The sequence below is a fragment of the Entelurus aequoreus genome, linkage group LG01 (assembly GCF_033978785.1).
Source record: "Entelurus aequoreus isolate RoL-2023_Sb linkage group LG01, RoL_Eaeq_v1.1, whole genome shotgun sequence".
NCBI lineage: Eukaryota > Metazoa > Chordata > Actinopteri > Syngnathiformes > Syngnathidae > Entelurus > Entelurus aequoreus.
Genome location: NC_084731.1, coordinates 101,904,841 through 101,927,121, shown reverse-complemented (window position 1 = coordinate 101,927,121; position 22,281 = coordinate 101,904,841). Strand labels below are relative to the sequence as shown.

At 39.0% G+C, this 22,281-nt stretch overlaps 2 protein-coding genes across 6 annotated transcripts in view; one reads left to right on the top strand and one right to left on the bottom strand.

Annotated features, from left to right (window-relative positions):
- The window catches only part of LOC133660679 (negative elongation factor D), a 47,887-nt gene extending 37,522 nt beyond the window's left edge, over nt 1–10,365 (top strand). For all 4 annotated transcript variants that reach the window (XM_062064273.1, XM_062064279.1, XM_062064259.1 and 1 more), the window contains 6 exons: nt 1–21; nt 3,809–3,923; nt 3,992–4,087; nt 4,163–4,303; nt 9,768–9,897; nt 9,967–10,365. The exon at nt 1–21 is cut by the window's left edge and continues 119 nt beyond it. In XM_062064273.1, coding sequence (XP_061920257.1) covers nt 1–21; nt 3,809–3,923; nt 3,992–4,087; nt 4,163–4,303; nt 9,768–9,897; nt 9,967–10,001 — 538 coding nt within the window. In that variant the 3' untranslated portion in view covers nt 10,002–10,365. The remainder of the gene's footprint in view (nt 22–3,808; nt 3,924–3,991; nt 4,088–4,162; nt 4,304–9,767; nt 9,898–9,966) is intronic.
- Nucleotides 10,164–21,283, bottom strand: LOC133660705 (cathepsin Z-like). Of its 2 annotated transcripts, none has more exons than XM_062064289.1 (6): nt 21,063–21,283; nt 20,787–20,950; nt 11,212–11,391; nt 10,995–11,145; nt 10,758–10,920; nt 10,164–10,713 (listed from the first exon to the last, which is right to left on the bottom strand). In XM_062064289.1, the coding sequence occupies exons 1-6, from the start codon at nt 21,188–21,190 to the stop codon at nt 10,591–10,593; spliced, it is 909 nt and encodes a 302-aa protein (XP_061920273.1). In that variant the 5' UTR covers nt 21,191–21,283; the 3' UTR covers nt 10,164–10,590. The 2 variants fall into 2 exon arrangements, with proteins under 2 accessions (XP_061920273.1, XP_061920270.1); XM_062064286.1 differs by having other exon boundaries at nt 10,164–10,696.
- Between the last annotated feature and the right edge of the window lie 998 nt (nt 21,284–22,281).

The following is a 22,281-nucleotide window of genomic DNA, read 5'->3' as shown; positions in this document are numbered from 1 at the left end:
GACTTTGTACCAGTGCATACGGTGAGTGACCTAGCAATATTAGCTCATTGCACCGCTAAACCTTGAACTGACAGTAGACTGGCCTGATACAACGAGATTTATATATAAATGTGTGTGTGTGTGTGTGTGTGTGTGTGTGTGTGTGTGTGTGTGTGTGTGTGTGTGTGTGTGTGTGTGTGTGTGTGTGTGTACATATATATATATATCTATATATATAGATATATATATATCTATATATATAGATATATATATATCTCTATATATATAGATATATATCTATACATATCTATATATATAGATATATATATATACATATCTATATATATATATATATAAAGGGTGTAACGGTACACAAAAATTTCGGTTCGGTACGTACCTCGGTTTAGAGGTCACGGTTCGGTTCATTTTCGGTACAGTAAGAAAACAACAAAATATACATTTTTTGGTTATTTATTTACCAAATTTGTAAACAATGGCTTTATCCTTTTAACATTGGGAACACTATAATAATTCTGCCCAAAAATAGAAATAGCTCTGTGTGTGATGGATGTGAGCCACCACTAGGCTGATCAGTGCATCAGCAGGCAGTCATGAATGCTAAGCATAACAATAACATACATATACACACAGGGTCCATTGCCAGGGTTCATGTGGTCAACATATATAAAATAAAAACTAAATAAGATAAGGCTCAGAATGGTTTCTTAACAAAACCTTTCTACATATAAAGTGCTTTTTTTGATTAATTGATTGAGACTTTTATTAGTAGATTGCACAGTACAGTACATAGTGCCTGGCTAACTAGCAGTAAGAGGATATGTGGACTCATTGTTCTTCCACCATAGAAGTGGGTCAAAATCTAGTTTTTAATGCAATATGGTCTTATATCTGCTGCTATAAAAACACCAACGGCATTTGTTATTGCTTTAGCCCTGCCTGACTCGCCGAGGAGAGGCTGCTTGAATGCGGTGTTTGCACGATGCTTGTATTTCTCTTCGTTGAAGCGATGTTCACTTGGGGGTGGTGACGCTTCAAATGGGTTAGCATGTTTAACGTGTTGCCAGAAGCATACCCTACTGCTGCTGAACAATGTCGGCAAACCTCTGTCCTCCATTGTTGTATCGCACCGCGAAGCCGAAATGTTCCCAAACGGGAGATCATAACGAGGCAGGAGGGTCTTCCAGCTCTGGCTTTTGCATGTTGTCCTAGCCCGATCGCTGCTAGCATGCCGTGTGTTGTGCCTCAGTGTGCATTGTTTACACAACGTGCGGTACTCTACTTAATATGTCCGTGTGGAAACTCGTTCAGTACACCTCCAAACCGAACTGAAACCCCCGTACCTAAACGGTTCAATACAAATACACGTACCGTTACACCATATATATATACTGTATATATATATGTATATATACACATATACATATATTTATATACATACATATACATATATTTATATATACATGACGTTTTGGTGAATTTACTGAGGAATTTGTGAAACTGAAACAATACAAAAAGATGCTATTATAAGTTAATAATACTAACACAGTCACATGTAAATGTGTTAGCATATTAGCTAATGACAACGGCGCTAGCTTGAATACATTACGATAGCAGGTACAAATATTCATGAAAACAGTCCTACAGACACCACACATGGGACAGTTTAATAAGTAAGAATTGTTTTAGTTATAATGTAAAAACGTTGCCTGAAGTGATGAATGAAGAACCCATACGCGTAAAAACACTATGGACGGCTAAAAGATTGAACGGCACACTGGTTAAAAAAAAATATAAGCGAACTCAGTAAACTCAGTAAATTGTTTTAAGTAGACTGTCGATTTTACAGTACAAACTCTACATCTACAAAATTTTACTGTAAAATATAGCGTTTTTTATATTTTTTACAGAATTTTACGGTAAAGTGTAAAACAGTACCACTGTTTTTTGGGGGGGTTTTACGGAAAAAGCTGACAGCTTAGTTGCCAGAATTTTTGTGTTAAAATTACATTGGTTTTTACAACATTATATTGTTCATGGAAAAACAGTACAAGTTCTTTTTTTATTCTGGCAACTCACCTGACAGTTTTTCTACCGTAAAAACAAATGTACCGTCTTTCTATTTACAGTAATACATCGTTAAAAACAACAACCGTACATTTTACAGTCAAAAACTGGCAGCTCAGTCAACAGAATTTTAACGCAAAAAACAGTAGTAGTTTTATTCAATTTACAGTAATATGCTGTAAAGAACAACGTAAAAATGTATTGCCATTTTTATTAATTTGATAGGTAAGTTAAGTATTTTTATTTAGACAAAAACAAGTTTGGAAAGTATGACAATATACTGTAGTACTTGTTGCAATATTGGATACTATTAAAGTATAAAAGGCATGCAATTTCAAGCCGTACATACAGTATATTTTTTCTGTCAAAATGAAAAAAATCAATTACCGTATTTTTCGGATTATAAGTAGCAGTTTTTTTCATAGTTTGGCCGTGGGTGCGACATATACTCCGGAGCGACTTATGTGTGAAATTATTAACACATTACCGTAAAATATCACATAATATTATTTATCTAATTTGCGTAAGAGAAGAAGCAAATGGCAGCAATCGTCACACACACGTCAGCAATCGTCACTCACACGTCAACCAATAAGAATTTGGCGGGGGAGGGTCATGGCAGAAGTGCATTGTGGGTCATGGTATGCTAACTGCTATATGCTATACGCTACTGCCGTAGCTATTAAAATGGATCACATCAACATTGGCGGTAACTTATAAAAACTGAGAAGTGCTGAACTAAAATGGCACTGAAAAGGAAATCATATACTGCAGATTACAAGCTGGACGTAGTGAAATATGCAGCAGAGAAAGAAAGGACATATCAGAGGCGACACCGGGGAGGAAGATTTAATCGGATTTAGCGATCGGGAGTGACAGATTGTTTGTTAAACGTATAGCATGTTCTATATGTTGTAGTTATTTGAATGACTTGCCATGATGTGTTGCGTTAACATACCAGGCACGTTCTCAGTTGATTATTTGTGCGTCATATGGCGTACACTTATTCAGCCTGTTGTTCACTATTCTTTATTTATTTTAAATTGTCTTTCAAATGTCTATTCTTGGTGTTGGATTTTATCAAATAAATTTCCCCCAAAAATGCGACTTATACTCCAGTGCGACGTACAGTATATATGTTTTTTTCCTTCTTTATTGTGCATTTTCGGCCGGTGCGACTTATACTCCGGAGCGACTTATAGTCCGAAAAATACGGTACATTTAGTGAGAAAATATTAAGTACTTTATTGACACATATCATTTCCAGGTGTTTGGGGGCCAGATAAAATGATGTCATCGGACAGATCTGGCCCCTGGGCCTTGAGTTTGACACCTGTGGTTTATTGTTAGCAATATAACTCAAATAGTTATGTATAGAGTTTAATTACATTTTTCAAGAATTGTCCAAACAAAGAATTCCTTTTCATCGACTACGAACACACTTCACTTCCTGCTTACGGTGTTCCACGCCCCCACCTCACCGGCTTCGTGCTGGGCAGAGGATTCTGGGAAATGTATCTTATTTTCAGATCCTGCCAGCGCTAAACTGCCAGAAAAAAACCACACACCAAGTTATTGTCTGATTCCGTCACACGTCACAGTGTTATTGTGAAGATTTTAAAATCTATACACCCATATTGCCTTTTGTTTGCAGTGTCATGTCTTGTAAAAATGGGTTCGAGTTCCCCTTTGCGAGACTAATACAAAGATTGTTCATCTCCTTCTTTGGTTCACGTGATCTCAGATTCCCAGTGGTGGCCATGGGGGTTTTGAAGTGGGTGGACTGGACCGTGTCAGAACCACGGTACTTTCAGCTGCAGACCGATCACACCCCGGTCCATTTAGCCCTTCTGGATGAGGTAGAACACAGTTGGACTTAACCTCCTTCTGGAGATGGCGACTAAAGATGGACTTCCTCTCCCGACAGATCTGCACGTGTCACCAGCTGCTGCATCCTCAGGTGCTCCAACTACTCATCAAGCTCTTTGAGACGGAGCACTCGCAGCTGGACGTCATGGAGCAGGTGTGTGTTTTTATGCTCCGTGAACTCTCGTCAGGATAGCAAAGCCTTTTCAACGTTTCTAAAATGTGCCCTTAGTTGGAGCTCAAGAAGACCCTCTTGGACCGAATGGTTCACCTGCTGAGTCGTGGTTACGTCCTACCTGTGGTGGGTTACATTCGCAAGTGTCTGGAGAAGCTCAACACGGACATCTCTCTCATTCGCTACTTTGTCACTGAGGTAACAACTTAGAAAGTCATCATGAAATGTACTGGAACTATAATTCTTGACATGCTTCATGCATCAAATCAGGAGATTTTGATTCATTTCAAAAGTTTTAAAAACTGCATGTATTCCATGCTATTCTTAAATCATCCACTAGGGGGTGCACTAGGTTAGGGAAGAGGTATGAATGTTGTAATTAGAATAGAATAAGAGGCACAACACTGGCACTCAGACTGAACAGCAGATGGCAGTAATGCACCTTTTCTAAATAAGGCTCGTCTACCTGAGTTTCTACTCACCTGGTTCCTTGGTAGTGATGTGCGGATCGATACTGAAATATCAATACCAGATCTTTATGCTCTAATATTCATTCTCAACTCAAAATGTTGATACTTTTGAATTTTATACTTTAGTTCAGGGGTTTACAACATTTTTCCACCAGGGGCCGTGTCCTAAAAAGTCAAAAATATGCGGGGGCATATTGATATTCTTTTTTTTTTTTTAACAAATTCTAAAAACACATACTCTAGCTATGTCAGCTTTGTATTAGAGGTGACTAAGTATTTTATTACTATTTGTTAGAACATTTTAGCTTTTTTCTCATCACATACCAATTTTTTTAGTCTTATTCCTTACATTTATATTGTTGTTTTTTCCCATGTAAGAATGAAATACAAATAATAATCATCATATGATTGTGTAACTGCATAACCTTGGGTGTCAAAAAAATCTGCCTGTAAGAAAATATTAATGTTATATTAATTTGTCCAATTAATTAATTCTTAAGTTGGTATTATTTTATTTGTAATTAATTAACAAACTAACTTTGTTTATATTTTAGGTATATTTAATTTTTATTTTGAGAACTTCCAATGTTTTAGATCAGGGGTGTCTAAACGTTTTCCACCAAGTCAAGTATGGGGGGCCATTTTGATAGCTTTGTGTTATAGGTGAATAAGTAGTAAGTAGAGATGTCGATAAATGCGTTAAAATGTAATATCAGAAATTATCGGTATCGTTTTTTTTATTATCGGTATGTTTTTTTTAATTAAATCAACATAAAAACACAAGATACAATTACAATTAGTGCACCAACCCAAAAAACCTCCCTCCCCCATTTACACTCATTCACACAAAAGGGTTGTTTCTTTCTGTTATTACCCGTATTTTCCGCACCATAAGCCGCACCTAAAAATCACAATTTTTCTCAAAAGCTGACAGTGCGGCTAATAACCCGGTGCGCCTTATATATGGATTAATATTAATATTTATTTTCATAAAGTTTAGGTCTCGCAACTACGGTAAACAGCCGCGATCTTTTTTCCCCGTAGAAGAGGAAGCGCTTCTTCTTCTACGGTAAGCAACCGCCCCCATAGAAGAGGAAGCGCTTCTTCTTCTACTGTCAATACAGTCTGCAGGGATACAGTCCGTAAGCACACATGATTGTGCGTGCTGCTGGTCCACTAATTGTACTAACCTTTAACAGTTAATTTTACAAATTTTCATTAATTACTAGTTTCTATGTAACTGTTTTTATATTGTTTTACTTTCTTTTTTATTCAAGAAAATGTTTTTAATTTATTTCTTATTTTATTTTATTATTATTTTTTAAAAGTACCTTATCTTCACCATACCTGGTTGTCCAAATTAGGCATAATAATGTGTTAATTCCACGACTGTATATATCCGTTGATATCGGTATCGGTAATTGAAGAGTTGGACAATATCGGAATATCGGATATCGGCAAAAAGCCATTATCGGACATCCCTAGTAGTAAGTATATTATAGTTAATTATTAGTTTAAAAAGTTCAGATAGTTTTTTAACCAGATATGTTATTATTTGAAAACACACAATTGTTTAAGTTTTAGCAGACACATTAGGTATATTTGCACAAAGTATCAGTTCGGTATTGCCGATACCAGCCTGAATTTGACTCTTTATCGGATCGGAAAGAAAATCAGTGTTGGGTGTGTAATCGACAAGTGTCTGTGTTCAAGGAAATTTAATATAATATTTGGCGTCACTCGTCAAGACATCCTCCAAGCACAACTAAAACTCTTCCTGTATTTCCTCTATAGTTCCAAATACCTTTGACTTAAAGTTGTATTAGTATTTGTGAAAACACCTGTTTTAAGAAATCTGAGGTTGTTCATGATAATTTTTGTAAATGGATATTTAGATAAATATGACAATTTTTTTATGTACTTGTGTTTCTGTGCATGAAAGCAAGGAACATGGATGTATTGTTATTTATAGTTCATTTATGTTATGATTGTAGAAGTCTGGCCCACTTGACATTTATTTAGGGATTATGTGGTCCCTCAACCAAAATAAGTTTGACACCCCTGCATTATATCTATTAATGTGACTGGTAGGTTTTTAAGCTTTTAGGTTAGAAAATAAAATGCGCAGTAAAACATAACTGTAACCCAGCTCCATAACTTTAAATTTAAATAATTTCTTACATAAAATACAGCATTTTGTTAAACTGTTTAGTAACACTTATAATACAACACAACACAAACTAGTAATAACTTCTGTAATTGTTTTTTTAAAACATTTGTTAAGTGAAGTTTTTGACACACAGTTAACAGAAATACAATACAATAGGAATTAAATCTTTTTTTCTAACTTCAGTAATTGTTAAAAGAAATGGTCACTACAGTATATCCAGGTAAAATGGCTTGAACATAATTCTAGAGTAGAATAACTGAATGGGATTATTGCACTGACATATTAATATAAGACTAATGCACTGAGAGTACGGCAATAGGACACAGGAAACAAGGAGTGAACAAACTACAATACCGAGGATCTGTACCAGACAACTTTATGAGCTGTTGTCAATCAGCAGACGGATTGTGGCGCTCTATGTACAAGTCCTGGTCATATATGTCAAGGCATGTAAAACATGTAACTACTGTAGTTACATAGAACATCATGATATCATGCACTGGAGTCATAACAATGTCAACATTTCAAATCTTGCTCAGTATCATGATTATCACAGAATTGTTGAAATGTGCTCAAAAAGTACTTATTTGGTATACGTACACTGAAATCGTTTAACCATTCCACAAATAGATGAATACAACAGACACAATGCCTTTCGTTGGCAGAAAAACATGAAATATTGTTCTGGCTTCTTAAGAGACATATTTTGATTTGAGTGTTTAAAAATTTTGATTTTATTTTGTTTTGGTTGTGCTTCACTTCCTGTTTATAACATCACGTGGGTTCACTTCCCGTTGTAGACACATTTGAGCTATTAGCTTCTTTGGCAAATGAGCAGTATCACCTTATTTAAACTTGGTAATCAATCTCAGTTTTACGATAATTATAATTTAAAATGTAAATAGTAACTGAATTGTATCATAGGTATTTGTTACATACTTAGATGCTGTGTGTGTAATTGTATAAATACAGTTGTGCTCATAGTTTACATACCCTGGGAGAATTTATCATTTATTGGCCATTCTTCAGAGAATATGAATGATAACACAAAAGCCTTTCTTCCACTCATGGTTAATGGTTGGGTGAAGCTATTTATTTATTGGCAAACAACTGTGTTTACTCTTTTTCAATCAAAATGACAAAATAAAGTACTCAAATGACCCTGATCAAAAGTTTACATAACCCAGTGACTTTGTGTCAACTTTTGTACATGTTATCGGGTCAAACAGGTTTGAATGGTTAATTAAGGTTCTCATCCTCACCTGTAACCTGTTTGTTAGTAGCTAGTGTGTGTATGAAAGGTCAGTGAGTTTCTGGGCTTCTGACAGACCGTTGCATCTTTCATCCAGTGCTGCACACACCTTTCTGGATTCTGAGTCATGGCGAAAGCAAAATAATTGTCATGGAATACAAGAAATGGGTACAAAAAAAATATCCAAGGAATTAAGAAGTGGAAAATGAAGGATTGTGTTGAAACCAAAACCACGGTCAGGTAGACCAGCAAAGATTTCAGCAACAACTGCCAGGAAAAATTTTTGAGATGCAAACAAAAATACACAAATAACTTCAGCTAAAATACAGGAATCTATGAAAAAGTGTGTTGTAGCTGTTTTAAGATGCACAATAAGGAGGCACCTGAAGAAAATGGGCTGCGTGGTCCAGTTGCTGGAAGAAGGCCATTTCTGGCTTGGCACTTGGTGGAGGCGGCCGTATTTTCCTCCCTCTCTGTCTCACCATGCTTGCTCTCTTTGTCTTGTCTTGCCTATACTTTTTAAGAGCCTCATTCTCTGCGCTGTCCTCTGAAATCTAAACACCTAACATGGAATTGATAAGCTGGACTCTCGACTCAATTAACAATTGACTCCTGGGAGAAAAATGGAGAATCATGTGCCTCTCAGTGCTTTGGAACCATGATCGCAGGGCATCTGCTGATTGGGCTGGGCATGGCTTTGGTGTATCCTCAAATTCGGAAGACGATGGCAGCCGTTCAAGCAGCCCAAAGGCTACCCGTCGCAATGGATGGCATGGGTCGAGCCTTGCAGCACTTTAGATAGCAGCAGCCTTCCACCGTAGCCCCCGCTCCCTCCCCTCTGTTGCAAGTTTTGTGGATTCTATGTAACATGTTTATTTGTGCTCATGGCTGAGTTTTTTTTTGTTGGCCTCAGTCTGGACCCCCTTTCCAGGAGCCCAGTCTGGGACAGAACCTTTTTTTTTTTTTTTACTCATCCCCCCCAAGCCTCAAAACGTCTGGAACAAAGTAATTTGGAGACCAAAATTTTACTTTTTGGCCCCAGCCATAAACGCTACATTTGGAGAGGTGGATCACTGATGTTTTGGGGATGTGTGAGCTAGAACAGCACAGGAAATTTGGCCAAAATTGTTGGCAAGACAATTGCAGCATGTTGTCAGAAAATACTGGAGAAAAATTAGCACTGATCAGCCCAGAAGCTATGCATGGGACGTTTTTGGACGTTCCAATATGACAATGATCTAAAACACGAGGCCAAGTCGACCTGTTATTGGCTACATCAGAACAAAGTGAAGGTTCTGGAGTGGCCATCTCAATCTCCTGACCTCAATATCATTGGGCCACTGGGGAGATCTCATACGTGCACTTCGTGCCAAGACAGCCCAAGAACTTGCAGGAACTGGAGGCTTTTTGCCAAGAAGAATGGGGCATCTTTGCCATCTGAGAAAATAAAGAACCTCACCTACGACAACCACAAAAGACTTCAAGCTGTCATTGACGTTAAAGGGGGGCAATACATGGTATTAAAAACTAGGGTATGTCAACTTTTGATCAGGGCCATTTGGGTACTTTTGATTTAAAAAGAGTAAACGCAGTTGTTTGCCAATAAATAGCTTCACCCAAACATTTACCATGGTTTGTGTTATTCATATTCTCTGCAAAAGGGCCACGATATCATAAATTCTCCCAGGTTATGTGAACTTATGAGCACATCTGTCATCTGTACGGGGCTCTTTTGAAAATGAAAATAACCAAAATTATGTTTTTGTGAAGGTGCTGGACGTGATCGCACCTCCCTACACATCAGACTTTGTTCAGCTCTTCCTGCCCATCTTGGAGAACGACAGCATTGCAGGAACAATCCGCACAGAAGGAGAACACGACCCTGTGGCCGAGTTCATCTGTAAGACCTTTTGTTGAATATGACTTGAATACATTTGTGCAACTTAACTCGTTTCTGTATTTTTTCTAGCTCATTGCAAGTCAAATTTCATCATGATTAATTAATTGCACCATGAAGAAGTGACCTCGGACTGGACTGACCAGTGTGATGACACAATGCGGGATTTTAGTGCTACGGACTGCAACTTGAAGGATCTGGTAGGACAGTGGACTACTTTTCCATTTTCTATCAAGTGAGTGATCAGAAGAAAAAAAGCCCCGACGGCATCACTTTAAAGACTTTATTGACACGTTATTGTCTGAATGTGTACATTACATTTGTGAAAAGACCAAAAAAGATCATGTTTTAGCATAAGGCACACTTTAATCAGCTGTGTAGCAGCCGTGGATATTTTAACACAGATCCAGCATGCGTGTCTAAATATGTTGTTGATTTCTGTTTGTGATTGAAGTTGGTTAATATTTTCAATTGAGTGTGTGATCATCTGTCCTATCTCCTGATTGGTTATCATTCAACACGTGTGACTGTTCAACAGCCTCTCAGAAACAAAACAAAACCTTATATCCAAGCGTCCACATTGGCACTGAAATTTAAAAACTTAAAACAAAATCTCACGTATTCCCTTTGCAATGAGGATTAAAAAAGACAGCAATGGACCCTGAGATTAAGACTAGACTCGGTAGTCTTTTGGGACTATAGGGTCTCCATATGCGCAGTCCTGCTCCAGTGCCAGGTTGTACGAACTTCCACTTCCTCCCTTGTAGGCGCTGGTAACGATCCTGAGCCAGCCCTTCTCCCCCTGACAACAACACAACCCTTTCACATGCTGCTGCTGCTTTGTAGTGTCACTGTGTACTTACCCAAGGCTCCCCCCAGGAGTTGCGTACAATCCAGTACTCCACACCATCCTCCACTCCCCACCCCGCGACCGACACGATGTGGTTGACGAAGGGTTCTTCTTTGTACTCGGAGTAGACGCCGCCTGCGTAGGCGTCTAGCTTGTCTGTGGCCATGATCCCGCAGCTACAACAAACAGCACTGATTGTTTACTAACTCTCCTTTGTAGACTTCTCCGTATTTGTCCTGCTGTCACAGACCTGATCGGTCCTCTGGCATAGATCTCTGCCATCATCTTCTCCCTCCCGCTGACCGGGCCGTAATCCTCCACCTTCCACAGAGTGTAGTTCTGGACAATGTTGCACACGCCGAAGGTGGTGCAGGTGCCACACTGGTTGAAGGGCTTGCATTCTTCAGAGGAGGACAGCAAACGTGAGCGCGACGAGCAGCGATTAGTGACTTTGCCGGGAGACTCACTCTGGTCCTTAGCCTGGTAGTTGTTGCAGGTCTCATCCGGGATGCCGTGTTGGTTTGCGTACTCCCAAACACTACCGTGATCCCCGCCGTGGCAACTACCTGCTTGGCCGCAGTCGATCACGTGCTGCACTGAGAGGTATGCAGACGGCCATGCCCCTTTGCGCTTTATATTGATGCGATCTAGAACGGAGCAGAAAAGTTAGCCAAAACCTTGTCTTGATACTGGGACCGTTTCAAAGTGCTTTTACTAAGTACACTCAGTTTTGTGTGTACTTACTTAGCTTTAATGCTAATGAGCTGTGTTTACCCTTTTTTCCACCATTGCCTGGCTTTATTTAAGATGTGCAGCAGAGCCTTTTTTTTATTTTTTTAAAACAAATTTGTCCTTCGTGACGTGGCTGGTGTGTACAAGGAGCAGACTAATCTAGCATAAAGAACAAGGATTTTCCTCAATGTCATTTGCAGGCATGTGAAATTTCAGTGAAAACGCAGAAATCCGCGTTTTTAAACATTAATTTTGGCGTCAAAATATCACTTGTCAGTACCTCAGTCGCAGGTACTCGCTGTTCGTCTTGCCTAACCGCTGCACTAAATTGCAGGATGGGGAGACAATCAAGAGCACAGAAACCAGCTAGCTAGTTAGCTAACCATCTAGCTAGCTTACTTGTTGTGGCCTGCGTTCGCTCTTCGAGCCACAACGTTGTCCACTTTGCTGCTAATCATATTTGGATGAATACAATCCCAACACTGTTAGTTCTCAACCAGTTGGTATTGTAGAGTATTTATTAGTAGCCAGACAGAAAATATAGTTTAGACGTAAACAGAGGTCACAATACAGGAAGTATATTACCAGAGGGGGCCTGGCTACAGAATAGAGTTGCCAAATGCGAAACGTTTTCTGAGTTCTTTGCATGCATGTTACAGGATTTGACATGACATTTTTAATGATGATAATCTTCTAATGAAACTAAACTTTGTGTAGTACACTAGATGGACATGTAAGTGTCCAAAAGAGGTTGGTAGATGAGAATGAATGTAAAGGTCAAATATAGTGTAGAAATGCACCCCATTGCAGGAAATGCAGTCTTGATTTTCAACATTTGTGTGGCAGCACTTTGTGCAGATTGAAAGATTTTCCCTTTTTTTCCCTAAAATTTCTAAAAATCTTTTTTTCTTTAAGGGTGCTCACATCCCGGCATTTACACCTGAAACTTCCACTTAACCAGGCATGTGATTTGAACTTAATAAAAAAGACTGAAAATGCCGCCCCCAGCCAGGTCTCTGGTCCCTGGTGGGCACAAATCCTAAAGAGTACAAACACTGTTAACTAACTTCCTTTATCTGAATAGCCATTTGTGATTTATAGCATGAAATAACAAATATATTGCAGTCATGTTGTTTATGTTTCAAAATGATTCAACTATTCAATGTCAAAATATAAAGAGTAGAAATAATGAACAAAATGTCAGCTACTGTCTTGTTGTAAAACACCAATGAAAATGAAAAGTAGCATTAAGACAGGCTATACTGTAGCAAACATGTCTGCCACAATCATGTGTTCTTAAATATGTATTCCACCTCTTCCATGTGGAGAGCAGTTTGGATTTGGACTTACGTGGTAAACAACTCACATGAATGTGTTTTATCCAGATGCATACATTTGTCCAAATGTGGCCAAGTAGACACATTGTGGGTTTCCTGGACATCGTCTACATCGTTAAAAGAAAAATCTAAGAAAGAGAATCCGTCTGCCATCTTCCACTAGTTTTTTTAAAATATATAAATCGCCCGCTTGAATATTCCCTCTTCTCTTCTCCGACGTGGGTTTGTTGTGATTTCACTTCCTGGTTCGATGACCCGCCCTATCTTGCCTCTGATTGGCCTGTCCCTAATGGTTTGCCCTAATCTTAAGCAATCGTGACTCATCATAGTAAACAACCAACCAATCATGGATGTTCTTATACGTAAACCAACCAATCATCATTGGGGCGGTATAGCTCGGTTGGTAGCGTGGCCGTGCAAGCAACTTGAGGGTTCCAGGTTCGATCCCCACTTCTGCCATCCTCGTCACTGCCGCTGTGTCCTTGGGCAAGACACTTTACCCACCTGCTCCCAGTGCCACCCACACTGGTTTAAAAATGTAACTTAGATATTGGGTTTTCACAATGTAAAGCACTTTGAGTCACTAGAAAAAAGCGCTATATAAATATAATTCACATCATTGATGTTTCCCGTATATGTTGTCCCCGTCCTGTGGAGTTGCTTCGCCACGTAGCTTCCATTTTTAAGTTAATAATTTTTAATGGAAAACTGTAGTTTATAACCACTGGATTATCAAAAACCGTAGTTGTTGGCGGGTATGGCAAAGAGACGGATCAAGATTTTAACACACATTGTAGGTCGGAAAAAAAGGAGGAAAAACTAAATATTTTTTTATAGTTTTACAGAGATAAGACGGATTTCCGACTGTAGCCGGAAAAATCACATGCCTGCTTAACTCTTTTCCACGTCTGGTAGTCAAACATGTTTTATGGACGTACTATAATAATAATAATAATATTAGGGATGTGAATCTTACGACAACTCAGGATGTGATTCAGTCTCTTAGCGTATATACGCAGCAAGTAAATGCGGAGATGGGCACAAAAAATGGCTTTTTAAAAATGTATCCTTAAAATTCTTAAATGATCAATTCTTGAACATTTTTAATCGATTTATAATCGAGATAAGTAATGAATCGTAATTAAGCTTTTTAGCACCCCTACAAAATACCGCTAACATAAAATAATAATTGCATAAAAGGGTACAGTTTAATTACGTGGTCCACTTACACAAATAGGATCTCTTGACGTCATTACCAAATAAGTGACAGCCATTACCAAGTGTATCATGATAGTTGTTGCTCTTTTATTGCTGTTCATTGGTTACAGACATGACCGCCATGTAATTGCCGCAAAGTAAAAATAGTTGATTATAGATAAACTGATTATAGGTGGTAGTTAAAGGCCTACTGAAACCCACTACTACTGACCACGCAGTCTGATAGTTTATATATCAATGATGAAATCTTAACATTGCAACACATGCCAATACGGCCGGGTTAACTTATAAAGTGACATTTAAAATTTCCCGGGAAATATCCGGCTGAAACGTCGCGGTATGATGACGTATGCGCGTGACGAAGTCAGTTTAACGGAAGTTATGGTACCCCGTAGAATCCTTAAGCTCTGTTTTCATTTCATAATTCCACAGTATTCTGGACATCTTTTGCAATTTGTTTAATGAACAATGAAGGCTGCAAAGAAGACAGTTGTAGGTGGGATCGGTGTATTAGCAGCGGACTACAGCAACACAACCAGGAGGACTTTGTTGGAGAGCAGACGCGCTAGCCGCCGACCTCACCTTGACTTCCTACGTCTCCGGGCCGCCAAACACATCGGGTGAAGTCCTTCGTCCTTCTGCCGATCGCTGGAACGCAGGTGAGCACGGGTGTTGATGAGCAGATGAGGGCTGGCTGGCGTAGGTGGAGAGCTAATGTTTTTAGCATAGCTCTGTGCGGTCCGGTTGCTAAGTTAGCTTCAATGGCGTCGTTAGCACAGCATTGTTAACCTTTGCCAGCCTGGAAAGCATTAACCGTGTATTTACATGTCCACGGTTTAATAGTATTGTTGATTTTCTATCTATCCTTCCAGTCAGGGGTTTATTTTTTTTGTTTCTGTATGCAGTTAAAGCACAATGCTATCACGTTAGCTCGTAGCTAATGCATTTCGCCGATGTATTGTCGTGGAGATAAAAGGCACTGAATGTCCATTTCGCGTTCTCGACTCTCATTTTCAAGAGGATATAGTATCCGAGGTGGTTTAAAATACAAATCCGTGATCCACAATAGAAAAAGGAGAGTGTGGAATCCAATGAGCCAGCTTGTACCTAAGTTACGGTCAGAGCGAAAAAAGATACGTCCATCACTGCCTCTCAAGTCCTTCACTGTAACGTTCCTCATCTACGAATCTTTCATCCTCGCTCAAATTAATGGGGTAATCGTCACTTTCTCGGTCCGAATCTCTCTCGCTCCATTGTAAACAATGGGGAATTGTGAGGAATACTAGCTCCTGTGACGTCACGCTACTTCCGGTACAGGCAAGGCTTTTTTTTATCAGCGAGCAAAAGTTGCGAACTTTATCGTCGATTTTCTCTACTAAATCCTTTCAGCAAAAATATGGCAATATCGCGAAATGATCAAGTATGACACATAGAATGGATCTGCTATTCCCGTTTAAATAAATAAAAAATCATTTCAGTAGGCCTTTAATAGAAAGAGACATACATTTAAAACATACCGCCATACCGGTATCTTTTGATCTGCCTTTGTTACAGTCGTTTGCTCTTTTCTGCACCTGACAGGCGAAACACAGGGCATCCTCTTGCGTGTTAGAGCATAAAACGTGTTTACAACCTTCTAAATACGTTTTTCAACATTACAAGAGCCCACTAGATATGTCTCTTTTACACTCTTAACCACGTTCTCTCTGGCTCTCATCGAAGGCGGACGCTTTCCCTTCCCTCTCCCGTTTGCTTCTTTGTCTTGTCTTAACTTTTTTGTTGCCTCTGTTTGCACCGCTCTCCAAAATCTAAACAATGGAATTGATCAACTGGGTTCCCTACCAAATTGACAAGATCTTTTCGACGAGAAGCTCGGGTTCGGGGGAACCTGCCTGTCCTGTCGGAACGGTTGTTGCTAGACACACGACGGACTCTTGGGAGGGGCGGAGTGCCGCATGCCTGGCGACCCTTTCAGTCGAGGACGTGGAAGACATCTACCTTTTCCGAATCATGATAGCAGGACATCTGCTGATTGGAGCAAGCGTTGCCTGGTGTATCGACAAATTGGAAGATGCTGGCAGCCGTTCAAGGTACCTTAGAGCTGTGGGCACTTAAGGTGAAATACTGTATGATGAATTTGAGGACCAGAAATAGACAATTAGAGTGAAAAGTTTAAGTGTTTTTGCTCGCACACAAACATTCTAATCTGGATTGCTTTCCCTGGCAGGGTCTTTGCTTTAAGATTGAGGTTTTTTCCTGGTCTCAAACTGAGCCCCTCTACCTTTCATCTGAGTTAAGTTTGTTTACCATTTTTCCTTCATTTTTTCAGTCTTCTCGTTCTGTCCGAGTGTTTTGAATGGATCTGTACTGAAAATGTAATTGTGTTGTACTTTTAAGTGCAATGACCATGAAGTTCCAGCTGTATCCATCCAATCCAATAGCCTAACGCTGCCTGAGCTAATCAGTGGCCACGATACTGAACACAGTTTTGTTGGCCAATACTAATGTAATATTTGATATTTTATATTACTTATCCATTTGTATGCTTAAAAATGCTTAATTTAGGATAAACAAATTGTAGAATATGCTTAAAAATATATTTTGAGCGCGATTACCATAACGTTCCAGTTGTATCCATCCAATCCAATAGCCTAACGCTGCCTGAGGCAGAGCCAATCAGTGGCCACGATACTGAACACTGTTTTGTTGGTCAATACTACTGTAATATTTGATATTACAAACCCCGTTTCCATATGAGTTGGGAAATTGTGTTAGATGTAAATATAAACGGAATACAATGATTTGCAAATCATTTTCAACCCATATTCAGTTGAATATGCTACAAAGACAACATATTTGATGTTCAAACTGATAAACATTTTTTTGGGGCAAATAATCATTAACTTTAGAATTTGATGCCAGCAACACGTGACAAAGAAGTTGGGAAAGGTGGCAATAAATACTGATAAAGTTGAGGAATGCTCATCAAACACTTATTTGGAACATCCCACAGGTGAACAGGCAAATTGGGAACAGGTGGGTGCCATGATTGGGTATAAAAGTAGATTCCATGAAATGCTCAGTCATTCACAAACAAGGATGGGGCGAGGGTCACCACTTTGTCAACAAATGCGTGAGCAAATTGTTGAACAGTTTAAGAAAAACCTTTCCCAACAAGCTATTGCAAGGAATTTAGGGATTTCACCATCTACGGTCCGTAATATCATCAAAGGGTTCAGAGAATCTGGAGAAATCACTGCACGTAAGCAGCTAAGCCCGTGACCTTCGATCCCTCAGGCTGTACTGCATCAACAAGCGACATCAGTGTGTAAAGGATATCACCACATGGGCTCAGGAACACTTCAGAAACCCACTGTCAGTAACTACAGTTGGTCGCTACATCTGTAAGTTCAACTTAAAACTCTCCTATGCAAGGCGAAAACCGTTTATCAAAAACACCCACAAACGCCGTCGGCTTCGCTGGGCCTGAGCTCATCTAAGATGGACTGATACAAAGTGCAAAAGTGTTCTGTGGTCGGACGAGTCCACATTTCAAATTGTTTTTGGAAACTGTGGACGTCGTGTCCTCCGGACCAAAGAGGAAAAGAACCATCCGGATTGTTATAGGCGCAAAGTTGAAAAGCCAGAATCTGTGATGGTATGGGGGTGTATTAGTGCCCAAGGCATGGGTAACTTACACATCTGTGAAGGCCCCATTAATGCTGAAAGGTACATACAGGTTTTGGAGCAACATATGTTGCCATTCAAGCAACGTTACCATGGACGCCCCTGCTTATTTCAGCAACACAATGCCAAGCCACGTGTTACATCAACGTGGCTTCATAGTAAAAGAGTGCGGGTACTAGACTGGCCTGCCTGTAGTCCAGACCTGTCTCCCATTGAAAATGTGTGACTGAAGCTCTACATAAAACAAGAATGGGAAAGAATTCCACTTTCAAAGCTTCAACAATTAGTTTCCTCCCAATCGTTTACTGAGTGTTGTTAAAAGGAAAGGCCATGTATCACAGTGGTGAACATGCCCTTTCCCAACTACTTTGGCACGTGTTGCAGCCATGAAATTCTAAGTTAATTATTATTTGCAAAAAATAAATAAAGTTTATGAGTTTGAACATCAAATATCTTGTCTTTGTAGTGCATTCAACTGAATTTGGGTTGAAAAGGATTTGCAAATCATTGTATTCCGTTTATATTTACATCTAACACAATTTCCCAACTCATATGGAAACGGGGTTTGTTCTTATCAATTGTTATGCTTAATTTAGGACTAAAACATTGTAGAATATGCTTTAAAAAATATTTTGAGCGCAATGACCATAAAGTTCCAGTTGTATCCATCCAATCCAATAGCCTAACGCTGCGTGAGGCTGAGCCAATCAGTGGCCACGACACTGAACACAGTTTCGTTGGCCAATACTAATGTAATATTTGATATTACTTGTCCATTTGTATGCTTAAAAATGCTTAATGTAGGAAAAAAAACATTGTAGAATATGCTTGAATAAATATTTTGAGCGCAATGACAATAAAGTTCATAGGTCCCTAAGATATATACCGGTAGATATCTAATGTTTATACATTGTTTATGTAGGATATACGCATGTATATATAACCTAATCATATTGTTTCTTGAATTGGCCACAGTTTTTTTGGCCAATACTAATGTAATATTTGATATTACTTATCCATTTGTATGTTTAAAAATGCTTAATTTAGGAAAAAAAACATTGTAGAATATGCTTAAATAAATATTTTGAGCGCAATGACAATAAAGTTCCAGTTGTATCCATCCAATCCAATAGCCTAACGCTGTCTGAGGCTGAGCCAATCAGTGGCCACGATACTGAACACCGTTTTGTTGGTAAATACTACTGCAATATTTGATATTACTTATCAATTGTTACGCTTACAAATGCTTAATTTAGGACTAAAACATTGTAGAATATGCTTTAAAAAAATATTTTGAGCGCAATATGGTGAGGGACTACTGTAATGGATCATGTTTATGATCATAGACATCTTATAAGTAGACGCAGCATTGGCTGCTGTGGCGCGAGAAATTGGGCCGCTTTTTTGAAGTGATGAGGAGCCGGCGAGCAGCCTAAACTGACAGTTGACAGGTAGAAAACAAAGATGCCAGGCTAGTGTTTAGCGTTTTCCTGCTCAAATGAGCGGACTGTTGAAAATAGGAATCGGGGGATTACTTTTCACAAGTAAGATTTAACATTAGCGTACTATTGGTTGTATTTTGTGAAAAGAATATTACCACAGAGTTGAGAAGGAGCAAAGATCTTCAATAGTACTGAAATCGTATCCGCTAGCAAACAAGAGTATTACCATAACAGAATTGCTTATTAATTAAATTTAAAAATGTCATACTTGAATAACAAAGTTGAAATAAATGATTGTGACACCTAAAACAAAATTCACCAGCCGCCACTGATTATGATGCATTCTCATTTTAGGCAAAGTATAAGACAATACTTTCTTAACAGTATAATTGTAACCAGGAATAAGTCTTCAAGTAACAATATTCAAATACTAACATTGTTGGGTAAGACAGAATTTGGTTTTATTCTGAATCCAGTGAAACAGATTGGTGGTTTTAGCTGATATAAAGACTTTCAGGTGTTTATATATGTTTATGTTTAAGTATTTGGCAGACGCTTTTATCCAAAGCGACATACATAAAAAATACATATAAAACTATCACTGTAAACATGATCATTTAAGGGAAGAATGCAATACAAAATATCAATACAAAGTGTCAAGACAGAATAAACTCTCAGCTGCTGCAGCAACAGAGATACAGTCAATAGGTCCATAAGATATATAGATATCTAATGTTTATACATTGTTTATGTAGGATATACGCATGTATATATAACGTAATCATATTGTTTCTTGAATTTAAAAATAGCTGACCGTTTTTTTCCCCTCCTTCTCTGGGATTATATTCCCAGTTTTGATCTCGGACGTCTGGTCACTTATAGCATATGATAAATGATAAATGGGTTATACTTGTATAGCGCTTTTCTACCTTCGAGGTACTCAAAGCGCTTTGACAATATTTCCACATTTACCCATTCACACACACATTCACACACTGATGGCGGGAGCTGCCATGCAAGGCGCTAACCAGCAGCCATCAGAGGCAAAGGGTGAAGTGTCTTGCCCAAGGACACAACGGACGTGACTAGGAAGGTAGAAGGTGGGAATTGAACCCCAGTAACCAGCAACACTCCGATTGCTGGCACAGCCACTCTACCAACTTCGCCACGCCATAATATTCTATTACTGCTAAGCAAACTATGAATAATAAAACACGCCAAAACATGTTTCCTTTATCGTAGCTACACGTATGACAAAAAAACGTGTGAAAATCAGTGGTATTCAGTGAGGTAAAATGAATTAAATGCGCTGACAGTTCATTGCTCCTGCCAAATGAATTGCACTGAGTGGAGCGGATCACCACTCCAAGATGGCGGCCCCGCGTCTCGTCAGCGCCAGTAGGCAGTAGCGCTCGATGCTGCGTCTACCTATAAGATGTCTATGTTTATGACGCCATGGGTACTGTAGTGCACCACTACAACCAGCAGAGGGGCTGATGAGTCTCAACTAGTTTGTGGTCGGAAGAAGGAACGTGACGTCACCTGTTGGTTGAAGTTGGAGCTTGAACTTGTCACATGTTTAAAGCGCAGAATGAAAGTTAGAATCCATGACGTGGGTGCAAGTACCTGCCATGGCGCTGGTGCTGCCGTGAGCCCAACACGAGCCACAATACTGAGGAATGTGCTGGTTGCGAGTTGTGCTGACAAAGTTGGTCCCGTTCACATTCCTCCAGTCCCACGACTTGGGCAGGTCGACAATACTCAAGTACTCGTGAGGACGAGGTGACGTCCTGAAAACAAACAATACATTTATATTTAATAACAACTGCACGTCACGTGGCAGTGATTTCATGAGGCGTTCAGGTTCCTCCTCGTCGTCAGTAAAGCGCACGACTCACTCACCGCAGTCCGAAGCCGTTTTTCCTCGGCGTCGCTCGGACATAACAAGGCTGCTGCTTGTTGAAATACAGTCCGGCGGACACAGCCGACAACAAGACCGAGAGTAGAACAACAACATTCGTTCGCGCCATCGGTTACCGGTCGACGTCTTTACCGACTCGTTTGTCTACCGCCTGACCTACTTCTTCACCTGTCAGCTGATTCATTTCCCCGCGCTGCACTCCGACACCATCGACCACAGCGCCACCTAGCGACCTGGACCACCTGTGTTGATGACGTCACACTGGTTTTTATTGAGGGCCACATGGCAGTTATCAGAGGGAATAATGTAGGAATTTGCCTCTGGATTTCATTATTAATTATATCAATTGTTTTAAGTAGACTGTCCATTTTACAGTAAAAACTTTACGTTTACAAAATGTTACAGTAAAATAATGTTTTTCATTGCCCAGGGTGTACCCCGCCTTCCGCCCGAATGCAGCTGAGATAGGCTCCAGCACCCCCCGCGACCCCGAACGGGACAAGTGGTAGAAAATAGATGGATGGAATATTTCTTACAACATTTTACGGTAAATATAAAAACAGTTCCACTTAGTGTTGTCCCGATACCAATATTTTGGTACCGGTACCAAAATGTATTTAGATACTTTTCTAAATAAAGGGGATCACAAAAAATGTCATTATTCTCTTTTATTTTAACAAAAAATCTTAGGGTACATTAAACATATGTTTATTATTGCAATTTAAATAAAATAGTGAACATACTAGACAACTTGTCTAAAGACTCCTAATAAGTCTGCTGACGTATGCAGTAACATATTGTGTCATTTATATTCTATTATTTTGTCAATATTATAAAGTACAAACTGTAAAAATTTATTATTAATCCACTTGTTCATTTACCGTTAATATCTGCTTATTTTCTGTTTCAAAATGTTCTTTCTACACTTCTGTTAAAATGTAATAATCACTTATTATTCTCCTGTTTGATACTTTACATTAGTTTTGGACGATACCACAAATTTAAGTATCAATGCGATACCAAGTAGTTACAGGGTCATACATTGGTCATATTCAAATATTCAATATATTACTTCATCTTTTCTTCCTATTTATATGAATTATTTTCCATTTTGACAGAACAATTGTACTGCATGAAATAGCGTATTTTCTAAACTTTATTAGTATACAATAATGCAACAAAATAGAAATACTTAAATAT

What these genes read in the sequence shown, in the direction of transcription:
- LOC133660705 (XM_062064286.1), bottom strand. Translation starts at nt 21,190, where the DNA reads ATGGCGCGAACGAATGTTGTTGTTCTACTCTCGGTCTTGTTGTCGGCT. An exon ending in AAAAACGGCTTCGGACTGCG is followed by an intron (nt 20,951 to 21,062) that starts GTGAGTGAGTCG and finishes GTTTGTTTTCAG; the next exon opens with GACGTCACCTCGTCCTCACG. An exon ending in ACTCCTGGGGGGAGCCTTGG is followed by an intron (nt 10,697 to 10,757) that starts GTAAGTACACAG and finishes TGTTGTTGTCAG; the next exon opens with GGGGAGAAGGGCTGGCTCAG.